At 57.2% G+C, this 16,286-nt stretch overlaps 1 protein-coding gene and 1 long non-coding RNA gene across 4 annotated transcripts in view; one reads left to right on the forward strand and one right to left on the reverse strand.

The window, feature by feature from the left end:
• Positions 1-3,174: 3,174 nt before the first annotated feature.
• Positions 3,175-4,160, forward strand: LOC128311534 (uncharacterized). 2 transcript variants are annotated; one of them, XR_008289975.1, is made up of 3 exons: positions 3,175-3,196; positions 3,484-3,612; positions 3,828-4,160. It is a non-coding gene; the product is annotated as an uncharacterized LOC128311534 (long non-coding RNA). The 2 variants fall into 2 exon arrangements; XR_008289976.1 differs by having other exon boundaries at positions 3,487-3,612.
• Positions 4,161-15,326: 11,166 nt separating this feature from the next.
• The window catches only part of GAB3 (GRB2 associated binding protein 3), a 75,717-nt gene continuing 74,757 nt past the window's right edge, over positions 15,327-16,286 (reverse strand). For both annotated transcript variants that reach the window (XM_053201901.1, XM_053201902.1), the window contains exon 10: positions 15,327-15,572. In XM_053201901.1, coding sequence (XP_053057876.1) covers positions 15,456-15,572 — 117 coding nt within the window. In that variant the 3' untranslated portion in view covers positions 15,327-15,455. The remainder of the gene's footprint in view (positions 15,573-16,286) is intronic.

Consider the following 16,286-nt stretch of genomic DNA (forward strand, 5'->3'; position numbering starts at 1 on the left):
CCCTGGGCTCCCAGAGTCCCCGCCCTCGGCCGCCTCTCCAGCAGCTGCTCCCTCACCAATCGTCGCCACGCGCTGTGACGTGTGACCCCGCTGCACCCACGCAAACCAGTCCTACCTCAGCTCCACCCCCTCCCCACACCCCTAGCCCCTCCCCAGACCTCGTGGGAGGCCGCCAGACACCACGGCCTGTTGTCCAGAGGGCCCTGCCTCTTCCTTGGGCTCAGTGTCCCCAGCACGTGGGGCTCCACGACCTCGCAGCGGTTCGTGGAGGGAGATGGGCCACAGCCCAGACGGACACGGCCCCGCACCCCGTCCCCTTCCCCGGTACAGGTGGACACACCAAAGCGGCCTTTGGAGGGGGCGACTGAGCACAGGTGCGGATCAGATCGGCCGTCTGGGAAGGTCACGAAGGGGCTCCCGTCGGGGGGGCAAGCCTGCCAGTAGGAGGCAAGGAGGGAAGGGATGGCGACTGGAGCTAAAGTAGTTAGTGGCCACGGAGAACAGGGATGCGGTCGCATAGGAAACACCACAGTGCAAAAGGGAAATCACTAAAATCCCAACTTAGGAAGCTACTGTCTATGTGCACGGAAATCCTGCAACGGTAGCCTGAAGTGTAAACACCTCGTATCTCTGTGTGGTGGGATTGAGGGTGGTCCCCACTTCTTTTTTGTGTATTTCTCCCCCAAAAGGTTCACAGTGACTTTACGTGACCTTTAGTGTTTTCAATTCTTTGACATCCTTGTGTGCGTGATCTCTACGCCCCACGTGGTGCCGGCACTCACGACCCAGTGAGTGCTTCCACAAGTCAGGCTTGAGAGAGCAGATGATGCCATCCAGGGCGCCGGGCAGCAGCACTCCCCGCACCAACAGCACGACGAGGACCACGCAGGAGAAGGTAGCCGTGAAGTACACGATCTGGGGCAGGGGGAGGGGGGACGGGGGGCACCTGCTCAGAAGGGGCCCTGCGGCGCCGCCTCCCCACTAGGGGCCCCCAGCCTCAGCAGGGGGGCAGGCGGGCCACACTCCCCCCACTGTGGTACGGTCCGCTCCGAGGTCAAGCGGGAGGCCAGCCTGCAGCACCCCCTTCTACTCCTCAGAGCCTGGGCTCCTCCCGAAGGAAGCGGGGTGCTCAGCTGGCCATCGGCCGTCCCCGCAAGGACAGGTCAGCTGTAGAGAGGGAGGGCGGAGGCAGGACCTTCCCCGGGTGGGGAGCAGGACATCGGCCTGGAGGCAGGTCCCATGCCTCCTGTGGTTCTCTGCACAGAGGCAGGGTCCTGGGCAGGACGGGAGTGGACTGGGCCGGCCGGAGACAGAGGCGACAGCGAGGTGACCGCGAAGACCTCTGCCTCCGTCCCACCCTCAGCAGAGCAGGACAGGTAGGCAAGGGAGGGCCACGGGCCGGGTCCCCCCAGGCTGGCCGCAAAGCAGAGAGTGAGGAAGTAGTGAGTGAGGAAGAGAGGGAAACTGGGGCGGGGTTGCCCGACACAGGCAAGTTCAGCTGGCGGTCGCCTGGGCCTGTCCCCTCAGGACGGGAGGCGGCTGGGCTGGAGTTTGGAGGTTGCAGAGGACTACCCGGGCACGCGTGGGAAATCCACCGGGCTGGGTTCAAGGACCTGCCCCCGCCTCAGGCCCTGGCCCGGTCACCTCACGTGGCGGGGTGCCCCGGCCCCCCCCCCCCCGGCAGAGACACCCCTTCTCCCCACCGGCCATGCTGCCCCCACCCCTGCCATCATCACCCACCCCGACCCGCCCGCCTCCAGCTGTACCTTTCCTGTTGACTTGACCCCCTTGCAGACACAGAAGTAGGCCAGCACCCAGCAGGCCGGCAGACACAGGGTCACCTCCCAGTTGAGGGCCCCTGGCACGTCCAGCCCCCCACCCCCGAGAGCCGCAAGACTTTGTTCCTGGGGGAGGGACAGCCCGTCAGGGCTGCCGCAGGGCAAAGCGACCGGGGAGCTGTCGCCGGGGCGGTGCTCCCCCGTGCCGCTGCCCTCGGGTCCAGCTGGGCCCCCCTGGGCCCCCGGGCCCCCGGCCCAAGCCCGCAGCCATTGCGGTGTGGGAGGCGGGAGCCCGGGAGCCCGGGAGCCCCCGGCCGGAGGCCGGTCGCACCCTCGGCGGTGTACCCTCCCCCAGGCTGGCAGGCACTGGGGGACTGACGGCGCCCGGGACCGAGAAATGGTGAGGGAGCCAGGCCCGTCCCTTCCAGCTCCCCTAGGGGCCGCGCCAGGCATGCTCCCTGAGGACAGTCAGGGCCTGGGAGTGGCCCCTGCTCGGCATCCCGCGTCGGGCCCCCCCCCCCCCCGCCCCCGGGGACGGGTCCCGGCACACGCAGACCCGAGCCGTACGGGGAGCCCACGGACAGGGACAGGCACGGTGCTGCCCAGAAGCGCCTGAGCGCGGCCCACGCCTCGATGCCCGGGACCCGGGCGGGCGGCGGTCAGCCGGCTGCTCGCACGTGCGCCCGGCTGGCGCCTGCGCAGACACACGCTTGGGGGGAGGGGCGGGCTGGGCCGGAAACAGTCACGTGCCAGTGGCCTCACCAGAATGCTCTCGGGGACGAAGGAGCCCGACAGTGACGTCACGCGTCGAGGGGCGCAGCTTCCGGAACCAGCCTCCATCTCCTCGGGGTCAGCGTCGACCGGATCCAGGCTCTGGGCCAACACAGCGAGGCCGGCTCGGTGGGAACCAGCTCCGCGGGGTCTGTCTGCGCAGGCGCCCTGGCCATCCCCGACAGCCTTGCGCGCCGAGGGGCCGGGCTTCGCGAGGCCTGCCAGGGGTCTCAGCGGTCCGCCGACAGTGGGCGCAGCGTAGCGGTGGGCTCTGAGGAGGCCGGTGCGGCGGCCATGAGGGCCCCGGACGACGAAGTGGCCTCTCCGGCCCCGGACGACGGCGCGGAGGAAGTGGCGGTCGCGCAGGCCCCTGACGATGACGGCGCGGACGGCGCCGAGGGTGGCGCGGGGGACGCGGGGGCAGGCCCACAGGCCTCCGACGGAGGCACGGACGGCCACGACCCCCAGCTTAGCCCCCGAGGTCCCGGTCGCCAGGGCAACTGCAGCCGCCACGATGGCGAGGGTGGCCCTGGCAGCAAGGGAGCAGTGGTCGAGGGGGCCTGCGCCCCTCCCCTGGCCGAACGGGCCCCGAGGGCCCTGGCCCCCGGTGGAGACGCAGGGGGCGTCTCCTCAGGACTGCTGGAGTTGTATCCTTTCCGTGGAGCCTGTCTGGGCAGGGGCCGTGGCGGGGTGGCTGGGGAGCAGGGCGGCAGCCCGGGGACGGGACGGACGGGGGCGGGGGTGGGCAGCCTGGCGGGACAGGGACGGCCGGTGCCCGCGGGCCCCCAGGGTGGGGGAAGCGGCTCAGGGTGGGCAGAGGTGGCGGGAGGGAGCGCGAGTGTCCCGGGGGTAGAAGGGGGCCTCTGAGTGGTCAGGAGGCTTCAGGCCATGGGAACTCCAGGAGCCCGTTGTGCCTTAACCGGGTGCCTCCCAGCAGGCTCACTGTGTCTTTCCGGTCGCCCCTGGAGGCAGAGATGGCCCGCAGGGCCCTGACTACACACGTCCAACGCCACCGAGGGTTGGCTCAGAAGGAGCTTTGCGTGAGGGGCAGCGCCCTGGCCGTGTGAGTCCTCCAGCAAGAGTACGCGCGGGACGGGTGGGCGGTGGCGGCGGGTGCCGTGGTCGCATCTCTGCCTTCCAGTGCCGTCGTGGAGGCCCCGACGCACGCGTTAGGTGGAAGGCGGGGGGGGGGGGGTTGTGTGGGGGAAGGGGCTGGTGCCCTGCACCTCCACAGCAGGTCTCCCCTTTAACCGGATTTCCCTCTTCCCTCACTTCTAGGAGATGGACTACTGAAGACCCCATCTGCTTCCGAGTTTCCGTCAACTCCTTCCTGGACCGGCTTCCCCTGGTGATACGAAACATTCGCGCTTTGGGGTCCCGGCCTCCGCGACGCCTAGGCCCGGGAAAGGGGGCCGAGGCCTAACCTGGTAGCCCTCACTGGGCAAGGCACGGGGCGTTGACACTTGGCGTCCTGGCCACTTTATTATCGGGGGTCTAACGTTCTGCAGGTCCGGGCCTCGGTGGCTCTTGGCCCACTTCAGTTCCTTCCCTGCGCCCGGAGGGACGGGCGCTTACGTGTTTGTTACTGCACAACATGAAACTGAGCTACTCTTTTGTGTCCGAGTTTCTTCTCAGTTCCTGCGCCTCCACGTTTTCTTACCTTTGTTCTGGTGGTGGAAGGGAGGTTCTGGGAATCGTAGTCCAGCAGCCCAAGCTTATCGAAGACGACTCAGGGAGAGGAAAATCAGGTCCTATATTCAGCGGTAAATACTGCTGACGTTTTGGAATACGTTCCTAGTTGTATTTACCCGTTAAACGGATAACAACGTATAATGTATGCATTCTCCAGTTTAGCGTTAACTTTTCTCAGGATCCTTTTTGTTTTGTTTTGTTTTTGTTTTTCCCCGTTGAACGTACTAGCTTTCCCACTCCTTAAAAACTCTTCAAAAACTGTTATCCACGAGACAGACAAATGTATTATTACATAATGTTGGGCAGTCGGGTCGTGTGAGTCAATGGGATTCTTGAACAGAAGTCTTTGCGCGAACAGTTACTTCCTTCAGATCGTTTCCAAGAGGTAGAATTCCCGCGTTCTATAGCTTCTCGGCACACAAGTGCTCTCCAGAAAAGGCGCCCCGCCGCCAGAAGTCTGGTCTCCCCGCATCACCAACCAGTAGGGTGGCTTCCTGCCGAAGTAGAAGACTCCTTTTGTACCAGGGAAATAAGCACGGAAACACTAGAATAGGAATTTTGGGGCTTACTGGCCTTGTTTCCGATGAGCAAGGGAGTGGTGCCACAAGTGGCTACGGGTTTGGGGGCGGGGTGGGGGGTGGTTAGCTCCCTCTGAGTAGCTTGTGTCTTGGAACCTCGCTAAACAGGAGTGCTAGCCTCACGAGGGTTCCCTCGGAGTTTCTACATGCATGGTCATGATCTCTGTAAGCAAACACGGTTTTGGTTCCTTCGTTTCCGGCCTTGCCGGGGCTACGGGGGCGGGGGGAGGGAACAGGCTGACACTGGACAGATGGGAAGCAAGAGCAGGAAGGCACATGGCAGAGAACCAAATCCTGGATCCAGCCATGCCTGAAGACAGAACTACCCGCCCCCCGCCCCCGCCACGATCGTTCAGTTACACACATCCAGAAACTCTCCCTTTGGTTAAACCAACATGAATCCTTTTTTTCTTCTTTCTTTCTTTTTTTCTTTCTTTCTTTCTTTCTTTCTTTCTTTCTTTCTTTCTTTCTTTCTTCTTTCTCTTTTGTTTGAATGCTTTTATTTAGTGTTTGAGAGCAAGACAGAGACAGCGTGAGCGGGGAAGGGGCAGAGAGACAGAGAGGGAGACACGGCCAGGGGCAGGTGCCAGAGGTGAGGCCGAGGCTGACCGTGCCACCAGCGAGCCAGGACGACCCAAGGACGGAAGGGGCGTGAGGTTGTCCACATCCCAGAGAAGGGGCACGTGGTGACAGACGGACACGGTGAGGTGCAGATAAATTAAATAAATAGGTGGTTGGGGGTATAAACAGGAAGAGGGGGCAGGGGCTGGCACGACCCGGGGGCACGAGGGTAGGACGGCGGGGATATTGCTGCTGCCGGGGTCAGGACCCTTGGTCCTGTCACCACCGCCCCCACGCAGGGCCCAAAGAAAGGCACTAATGAAGGGGGCCCGGGTGTGCGCAGGGCACGAGAGACCGGTGACCACCCCATCCCCGCCCCCGTGCCACCCGATCCAGGCCTCGGCCCCGAGGTCACCTCAGGCCTGGGACGCCCCCTCCTCGCCGGTTCCGCCACCCTTAGCTGTTGCCGGACACGAGGCTGATGGTCTGTTCCAGGTTTTGCCCCAGCTTAGGCTTCCGACAGGAGGCGTCTCGGTCCAGAGCGGTGAGGACCTGGGGGAGGAGGGCCCCCCCGGAGCCGGGCTGGCGAGGAGGGGCCGCTCCCTCCCTTGCCAAGCCGTCCTCCCCTGCCCGAGCTCTTTTGTCCCTCCTGCGTCCACGCACCCCGCTCTCTGCGGGTCCCCGGCACGTGGGAAGGGCTGCAGCCCCCCACCTCTGCACACGCTGCGACTTGGCCACCCCGAAGCCACCGCCTTCTGTGCTCGGCGGCCACAGTGCGGCCCTTCCCGGGATTGGTTTGGACCCGCTGTCCCCAAACGCCCCGTCCCCTCCTGGCCCACACCCCATCTCCCCATCCCCTCCTGACCCCCAAACCCGCACCCAATTCCCCATCCTCTCCTGATCCGGAATCTGGACCCAACCTCCAGGTCCCCCCCTGACCCCACCCCACACCCAATGTCGCCATCCCCTCCGGATCCCCATCTGCACCCCGCACCCGATCACCTTGTCCCATCCTGACCCCCACCCGACACCCGAAATTTCCCGGCCCCTCCTGACCCCACCCTGCACCCAACATCCACGTCCCCTGCTGACCCCCACCCGGCACCCCAAATCCCCATCCACTCCCGATCCGGAATCTGCACCCAACCTCCAGATCCCACCTGACCCCCACCCTGCACCCAATCTCGCCATCCCCTCCTGACTCCCACTGACACCCCGCACCCGATCACCTGGTCCCTTCCTTACCCCCACCCGACACCCGAATTTCCCGGTCCGTCCTGACCCCACCCCGCACCCAAGCCCCATCCCCTCCTGAACCCCAGCCCCCCACCTGATCTCCCCATCTGCTACTGACCTGGAATCTGCACCCAACCTCTGCGCCCCCTCCCGACCCCCACTCTTGCCAAGCCCCGGATCACTTCGTTCTCTCCTGTCCCCCACCGCCACCCTGCACCTGATTTCCCCGTCCCCTCCTGACTCTTACCCTGAACCCGATCTCCCTCTCACCCCCTGCCCCCCCAGCCACACCCCACCTCCCCATCCAATCCTGATCCCCACCCCTACCTGGCACCCGATCTCCATGACTCCTCCTCACACCCACCCCTCCACCCACCTTGCTGGACACTCGTGACTCCCACTGCACACCTGATATTCCTGTGTCCTCCTGACCCCCACCCTACCCCACATCCAACCTCCGCCATCCTCTTGACCCCCACTGCCCACTCAACCTCCACGCCCCACCTGGCCCCCACCCCACACCCCAAATCCCCATCCACTCCCGATCCGGAATCTGCACCCAACCTCCAGTTCCCACCTGACCCCCACTCTGCACCCAACCTCCCGTCCCCTCCTGACCCTCATCCCATACCCGACCTCCCTGTCCCGTCCTGACCCCTACTCCTCCCCTGACCTCCTCATCCACTCCTGACCCCGAACCCTACCGAGCACCCGATCTCCCTGACTCCTCCTGACCCCCACCCCCCACCCAACTTCCTGGTCCCCTCCCGACTGCCACCCCGCACCTGACATTCCTGTGTCCTCCTGACACACACCCCCACCCCGCACCTGAGTTCCTTATCCCCTCCAGACCTCCAGCCTGCACCCCTTGCCAAATCTTCCCGTCTCCTCCTGACCCCCACCCTGCACCCCGTACCCCATCTCCTCATCGCCTCCTGACTCCACCTCGCACCTGGTCTCCCCGTCCCCTCCGGAACCACACCTCACATCCCATCTCCCTGTCCCCTCCCAACTCCCACCCTGCACCTGACTTCCTCGACCCCTCCTGACCCTCACCCCACACCCGACCCTGTCTTTGCAGGTCTCCAGGATCTCGCTGTCAAACACAGTGAGCATTCTAGGGCCTCATCGCCCTTGACCATCAGCAGCACCCCGGGGAGAGGATCACTCTCTCTTCCCTCCTGACCACCTCCTTCCTGCCCCCAGTGTGTGTGTGTGTGTGTGTGTGTGTGTGTGTGTGGGTGGGTGGGTGTGGGTGTGGGTGTGTGCGGGTGTGTGTGTGGGTGGGTGGGTAGGTGTGTGTGCGGGCGCGCACGTCTGACTCCTGTTCCAGGAGGCCACCCTGCAGTCTTAGGGTCCCTCCCTCCCCTCCTCAGTCTCTGCCGCCGGCTCCCTCTCTGCTCTGCCACCTCGGAGTGTCCCAGGATCCCAGGGCTCGGTGCGTGGGCCACTTGTCCCCCTATACCGGCTCTCGGCTGCCCGTGGCGAGCTCGTGCAGGCTCGGGGCTCTCTGGGCCGTGTCCTGGGTCCCAGATTTGTATCTTCATCGCAGACATTGCCCACACTGCAGACTCCTGTATCCAGCTGCCAAGTGGACACACAAATCTACACACGTGGATCTCCCCACGTGTATTCCACTGTACCTCAGCTCCAAGCCTCCCCCCTCCAAAAAGGTCCGTGAGCTTCTCCAAAGAGTTTCTCATTTTCTGAGGGAGGTCTGGGTGTTTCTGAGAAAGTCTGTGTCTCTGCCTCCTGATCCTCATAACACTTTTCCACCCAGTCTAACCTCGTTTTGGTTTCTTGACCTCATTGTTCAAGTTGCTTAGGTGAAAAACCCAGGAATCCTTCTTGACTCCTCTTCCTCTCCTGGCTCCCATCGAGTCCCTCAGCAGATTGTTTCTATCCAAATTGTTTACAATATGATCACATGTCACCCCTTCTACTGATGCCACCCTGCTCCAAGCGATTAGCTTTTTGTGTCTCTGAGTGTAATGACCTGCCCCCTGCTCCCCCTGATTATCGTCTTATCCCTCTTATATACTCTATTATCAACATCTCTGAGTTAATCTACAGTGATCCTTGCTTTCAAAGTTTAAGTCCGATTGCATGCCTGACCTGCTCAATTCCCTTCACTGGCTCCATTCTCCCCAGGAACATAAACCAAAAGTCTTACCATTGGCCAAAAAGCTTCTTGGCTGTGTCTTCAACATCCCAGGTTTCCTGAATTAGGGCTCTGCTCTCCCTGCCTGAATACTCTCCCACACGCAGCTCACGGCTTAGTCCCTCATCTCCAAGTCTTCTCAAATCTCACATTCTCACCCTACTTACTCATGCAGCTGGCCCCCACCGACCCACACACAAGTAGCTGCTTTCACACTGCACTTTTTCTTTTCCATACCATTCACTACCTTCTAAGATAGACTATAATATACAAGTTTATTGTTATCATTTCCTGTCTCACCTCTCTTGGGTTAGTGGTCTAGCAACTACTGTTACGTAACAACCACATGCAAACTTAGTGACAAACCAACAACAATTTACTTTGCACACACATCTCCTATCTGGGCAGTCACTGGGGGTCAGGCTCATGTGTACCCCGTGGGACAGCGGTGGTGGTTCCTAAATTTAGGGCTACAGCAATCTGCTTCCAGGAGGCCTCAGTCACACACATTCTGAGGGCCAAAGGCCTTGGTTCTTTTCCATGTGGTGTGTCTCCTCACAGCACGATGGCTGGGTTCCAAGGGTGCACGTCCCCAGAGGGCGCCAAGCAGAAGCTCGATCATGTCGTATGGCCCAGCCTCAGACATCATGGCGCCTCCTCTGCTGTGCTGTATTTGCCAAGGTGGTTAGCCATTGCCCACTCCTCCCCAGCTTCTAGGGGTGGGGAGCGTCGACTCCATCTCTTAATGTGGAATGCCTAGGTTCTGGAGGAGCAAGTGGGGTGGGAGGTGTCTCTCCAAGTGTGTGACCACGTTTCAGAATTCATTGTACTCCAACTGGGTTAGCCAAAGCCTGAGACCAGGGTAGCTGGGAAAGTGGCATGGGAAGGAGAAGAATCCAGAGAGGGGGTGATCACAGAGGGGGAAAGTTCTGCCAGATCCCTCTGGGGGAACTCTAGAGTGTAATTTCCACTTAGACTTTGTCCCCACATGAGGTAAGGAGCTGGCAACTTGGAATGCTGTCCTTTGCACGGGGGTGAGCGGGGAGAGTCCGTTCTGAGGTGTGGCCAGCTCTCTGCTCTTGCACGTGAACTGGCCCCAGTAACTGCCTGCAGGGTTTCCTCTGAGATGGGGGCCCGGGTGGCAGCTGTTGGCAGCAAAGTGCATCGTGGCCAGAGAGGGGCACCCCAGAAAGGGAAGGGGTCCTGGAGGATTGAGGCAGGGCACCCACAGAGCCCACCACATCCTGCCAGAACGTGAGCCCCTGAGGGAGAGGGACCTCCGTTTTGCTGCCACGTATCAGAAGCGCCTACAAGAGCACCTGTTCCGGGGCGCCTGGGTGGCTCCGTCGATTGAGCATCCGGCTTCAGCTCAGGTCATGATCTCACAGTGTGTGTGTTCCAGCCCTGCGTCGGGCTCTGTGCTGACGGCTCAGAGCCTGGAGCCTGCTTCAGATTCTGTGTCTCCCTCTCTCTCTGCTCCTCCACCACTCATGCTCTCTCTCCTTTCTTCAAAACTAAATAAAAACATTAAAAAAAATTAAATCTAAGAGCATCTGTTCTGTAGCCCGTGGCCACCACATGTGTTCTGAATTAAATGGAATTTTCAACAGAAAGAAGTATTTCCTTCGCTTGTGTCTTGCCTTGCTTCTGAAGGTCTTCCACACCCAAGATAATAAATGGTTTTCCTGTAGTTGCTTCCAGTATGTTTTACGGTTGTGTTTCTTACATTGACTTTTTAATTCTCTTGGAGTTTCTGTATGCTAACTCTTGGAGTTTCTTCATGCTAACTGGCTTGTTGAGGTATAATTTACATGCCGTAAAAGGTACAGATATTACATTCACAGAGCGGTAAGTTTTTACATTATGTATACATCCATAGAACCACCACCTGAATTAAGATACAGAACATTTCCATCATTCCAGAAAGTTCTCTTCTGCCCCTTTTCAATCAATAATAACCTCCCCAATAGAGGTAGCCACTATTCTGACTTCTATCACCATAGAACAGGAAAATGAATTAAGTCTCAGATTGAAGAACAAAAAATTGAAATAATTTAAGATTTCAAGATAGACGTAAAATAATTAGGTTGTTCTTTTACATGAAGGCAAACAAACTCTCGTTGAAATGAAACTCTTGGGGGATCACCTGGGTGGCTCAGTCGGTTGAGCATTCGACTCTTGGTATCAGCTCAGGTCATGATCTCACGGTTTGTGAGTTCAAGCCCCATGTCAGGCTCTGTGCTGCCAGTGCAGAGCCTGCTTGTGATCCTTTGTCTCCCTCTCAAAAAGAAATAAAACATTAAAAAAAATAAAACCCTTTAAAATAGAGGTTTTGACCATGAAACAAAGACCAAAGCAACAGTGATGGATAGATGTATAATGGATCTGACACAGCAGAGGGAACACCTCAAATCCACTGTTCTGCCTTTCCCATTGAGGTCTGCCTAGAATCGGTTTGTATATGATGGCGAAGTGGGGTCAGGGTTGATTATTGCCCACGTGGGTCTCCATCCAATGACCTGGAACCTTTGATCGGAAAGGCCCTCACGATCCTGAGACTCCGTAGCATCCCTCGGTCATAAGCAAAGTGCCATGTATGTGGTGGGGGAGCCCCGCATCTCAGCTCTGCTCTCTCCCATTGGGCCCCCTGGCCCAGCCTGCACCCAAGCCACACTCCCTCATTGGCAAAAAAAGAAAAGATTATTTTACAAAACAAATGGTATAATCAAAGTAGGAAAATGATAACAACAAATGCAACTGAAGATCAAGAAAGATAAAGGAGGATTCGAAAGCTGGAAACTTGGGGAGGGGTCTGGCACAGGGGCCAGAGCATAAGGAGCCTAGAGTTAAAGCACCCCTTCGGTTTCTCGGCCCCTGCCTCCCAGGTCAGCCCTGTGGGCCACCCGTTCTCTGGGTCAGGGGCTCAGGCTGGAGAGGGTGTTGGGAAGAAGCATTCATGACGTCGGCCTCACACTTCTCAGGGGCAAGGAATTTCATGTGGCTTCTTCTCCCCTCTCTGCCTTTGGCCTGCTTCCCTGCAGCTGAGCCCCCACTGCTCTGGTGGTACCCACCTTACTTCGTGGCTTAAAGATGCCTCAGAGCCAGTGCCCAGGCTGGCGGGGAGCCTCAGCCCTGGGGAAAGAGAGGGTGGGGGTGCAAGAGACCTCTGCTGGGGAGCAGCGTGCTAGGGGCTGTTGCTTTATAAGGTCAATGATGATGGAGATCATGTTATGCGTGTTATCAAGGATGGTCACGGATTTTGCCGCTAATGTTGGAAGCTGGTTTCTGATGAAAAGAGACGTCAAGATGTGCTTTGGCTGAGCAGGAGTTCTCATTACAACCACCTGTGCTCAAGTGTTTGTCACAAAATAACCCAGATGTAGGCGATTCCCTGTGAGCTAGGTCAAGTTTGTTGTAGTTGAAAATGGCAATGGAGGCTATCTTCACATACACAGCTTTCGAAATGTGTTCTGCATTTATATAGGATGTCATCATTTTCAATAAGTAAGAGAGAACTTGAGTGTGGTTCTTCCTTATAAGACTTTTATTAATGCCAGAAATGAAACAGTAAAAAACATAATGAATGTTTTAAGATCAACACGACTGAGGGTACAAGGAAGGTATTGACAGGGATGGAGACGGCCTTGGGAGGAGAAAGCCAGGCCTGAGGGGAGCCTTCTGTCCTGACTCAGATCTAAAGGCCACAGTTCAGCCTGTCCTTGCTCTAGGACATCGGCCTGCACAGGATGACTCTGTGCCTCTGAGGCCAAGCTGTGTCCTGGGCCTTGGGGCTCCTCCCCCACTTCTGCACTGCACAACCCCTGATCTGGAGGAATTTCCTAAAGAAATGAGATGGAAGAAAAACCAGGCAAAAAGGAACTGCAGAAAACAACATGGGCTCAAATGTCCTGCTATCTCCTGGGAAGGTGTGCCCCGCACAGTGGACACACATGCCACGTGTGCTTGACTCGGAATGGTACCTGCAATCATTTCTACTAAAAACAAAACAAAACAAAACAAAACAAAACAATGCTGAAACCTCAGACCCTGGTCAGAATCACAGCCCCATTACACACGGTTTATCCCAGCAGGAGAACAGGGTTTGGCCAGTAGCATTTTCATTCGTGGTGCTTTCTCAGGAGCACGTGTTGCTATCAGCTCAAAATTACCTGTACTTTGTGTCCCCGGGTCATGCGCTTTGGGGCAAGCATCCATTAGCAGACTTATTGAAGCCGGACATAATCACACACATCCTGGAAAGGAGGGTGAGGTTGTCTTTTTTGTTAATGCCTCACTAATGGCTTCCAAACAAGCCACACCAGTCGTGTGTGTTGCTTCCAGTCGTGTGTGCACGACAAGCCACACCAGTCGTGTGTGCAGTCAACACTTCCCTGGAAATACTTTGTAGAAAGAGGTTTTGTGTGTGTGTGGCCAATCGGATGACATTTCACTACGGACATAATTTCCACTGTATCTGTGATCTATTCCAAGTCTGGTGTGGTTCTCGACACTTGTGCATACAATTTTGCTGCACCAGCCTCCTTTGTCGGGATCTAAAGACAGGTGCCCCACACACAAGGAAGTTACCATCTATGAGAACTGGCAGTCCAGCACTCTGGATTCTTGCCTGAGGCTCTGTGACTCTTTGCAAGTCACAGAGGGAAGAAGATGGCTCCTTACAGGCTCTGGCCTGTGTGTTGTGACACGGAGCTGGCCGCAGGGGGTGGGGGTGGGGGGCTCGCATTTCTCCATCTGGGCTCACTGAGGATTCTTATGTCATTGAAAGCATTCCACCATTTCCCCCCACCTTACTCCAGGAAGAAAATGAGGTCACCAGATCCTGTTGCTTTGAACATCAGAATTACTTCTACAGTCTGAAAAGCCCAGACTGGCATTACTTACCTTTGGGGCATTTTGAGCCCTAAAACCCCACAGCAGAGCCTACAACTTCCCTGACCGAGCCTGACTGCCATAGACCGGCCTGCCCCTGAAGCCTTCCTTCTGTGAGACGCAATGCCAGTCAGAATGGCGGACCTGTATCTGCTTCATTCCCGCTTGTTCCCATCTGTCTTCTGGCTACAGGCTCTCGGAAGAATCGGGAAGGGCCATTAAACACAACCCCACGCCCGACTGAGACCTTCACTTGTCCCCCCTGAACCCCAGTGCCCCATAAAGGAGGGAGTGACACGATGTCCCCACTACACAGTGGTGCCCTTTGCTCTCAGGACTTAGCCATCACTAAAGAAGAAGGGAGAAATTCGCCAGGAAATTTGAGAATGGAATTCATTGTTTAAAGTTTTTTCTGTTGCGTTTGTTTGTTTTCTGGTCACAACTATCACTCAAAAGCTGAGGGCTAGCATAGGACAGCCAAAGACAATTTGTGCCTTCCCTGAGGTGGCAAACAATTCTTCTGCCGCCCTCAGCCGGTTTGCGGGAAACACCGTGCAAGGGACCATATGATCCAAGAATGGCTTTCACAGTGACGGTCAGGAGGTATTGCTCAGGGTAACCACTGATTATGTTAGGGCCTCCCATTGGAACACCACACAAAGAAAAGCCAGCTTGGCATGCATACTTGTCAAGTAGGAACGGCACCTGTTCAAAATCCTATGAAAGGGAGGGGGGATGATGACTCATCTCGTGTCTGCACGTGTTTTTCACGTCCCCAAGGTTGGCCAAACTCCTAGATCTCATCAAAATCCTCAGAGGCAGTGGAAGATGATGGAATGGGCCTGTGGGGGACCTTACCCTGGGCCTTGGCTCTGCGAGTGATCTCAGGCACACTGCTCCCTCTTCTGGCTGTCATTTGCTTCCAGGTGGGAGCAACGTTCTCTGCCAAGCCTCGCTTCGGAGGTTTTTGAGAAGGCATGAGACAACGCATGTGAAAACGTGCTGAGAGGCTGGCAGCAATGGAACACCCAGCCGCAGGCAGCTGTTCGGCCATGACACCCTTAGCACCACTAGTGTCCTCTGACACTCTCACCACAGAGCCCAGGACTCACTGGCCCTCTCACTTGACCTGTCTTTCACTAGGGACAGAAATGATTCGTCTGTTGGGGCCTTTGCAGTAAGGAATGCAAACTCTGCCACCACCTCTGGGTTTGATCTCCTCAACCATGTGTGCAGGGCCTGGGACAAGATGGTCTCCAGGAGCCTCTCCGCCAGGATGATTTATGATCCAATGGAAACACAGAAGAAAGGTCGGAATTTGCAAGCATTAGAGTCAAATGATTCTGTTTGGTAGCAATACTGGCTCAAATCTGTACTCCAAATGCTCCATTGGAGAGATTCTTAAAAGCTCTGGGAAAAATATTGTCCCAAGTCTTGCTTTTCTTGTTCCTACCATGCTTGAATGGAGTTTTCTACATGACAGTCCATGGCCGCCTCTTATGGGTATGGAGCCGACTCTGAGCATCTGGGAGGCTCTGGGCTCATGTGGTAGGAGAGGGACATGGCCGAGACAGGTGGGGTGGGGGTGGGGCCAGGAGACCACTTCTTCCTTCTCCCCATTCGGTGTAGATGAATAGATCCTCTCTCCCAAAGGTTCTGGCCGAGTCCGCGGAAGTGACATACTCTCTCTGATTCCTGGCCTGCATGGACCATCACTGCAACCCTGGCAAAAGACGCCCAGAGCAAGCCGCAGGCTTCCTTGCCCCACACATGGCCCAAGCATGTATCTCACGCTTTCGATTGCCTCTCATCCGTCCACTCCTGCTTCGTGCTCTGGAGGGCTTGTGTCTTCTGTTCATCCACTTGGACATAGTCCACTCTTTGCTCTTCTGAAAGGAAGAGTTTCTGAAGGGGAAGAACCAAACAGATTTTTATTACATCAAATTCAAAAAATTCAGGAAAATGCCAGCCCTTTGGTGGTAGATTGCAGGGTTAAATATCAGCTGCTCCTCCCAAGTCATTCCCTGCAGAATCTTTACACTTTGGGTACATGCTCGAATATCGCTCTTTACACTCCCTCCTACTTCACCCCAGCTATCAGACTCGCTTTGACCAGCATCCTACGAGTGGAAGTGATGCGTGCCAATCCCGAAGGGACAAGAGGCAGCCTGTGATTCTGCCAGGAGGCCAGTGAGCATCAGTCAGAGGCTCTTTCTCCCAGCGGGGCCCCGGATGGAAGATGTCCCACGAGCACCAGCAGGAAAGGCCACTAAGACCTGGGGCTTGACTGTCTTGATCGCACGGCCTACCAAAACCGACCAAGGCACCCCCTTCTGACCAGTTTTTCTGGAATAGGAGTTCAGGTTTGGGGAATGAAATTCAAGGTAAAGGAGAAGCAGGAGTTCATTTGGCAAAAGGGAAAGGAAGTCTTCCAAACTTTTTTTCCCTGCACACACACACAAAGTGGAATCACACTGGCTACGCGGTTCGGCAAGTTGCTTGTCTCCTCAAACAACATACGTTGTTAGGCACGGTTTAGATCACGACTGTCCTTTGCTCAAAAATATTTAGCTGTTTAGTACTTCCGATCCCCATTTTACAGACGAGAATACTATCCAG

Source organism: Acinonyx jubatus, chromosome X (assembly GCF_027475565.1).
Source record: "Acinonyx jubatus isolate Ajub_Pintada_27869175 chromosome X, VMU_Ajub_asm_v1.0, whole genome shotgun sequence".
NCBI classification, from domain to species: Eukaryota; Metazoa; Chordata; class Mammalia; order Carnivora; family Felidae; genus Acinonyx; species Acinonyx jubatus.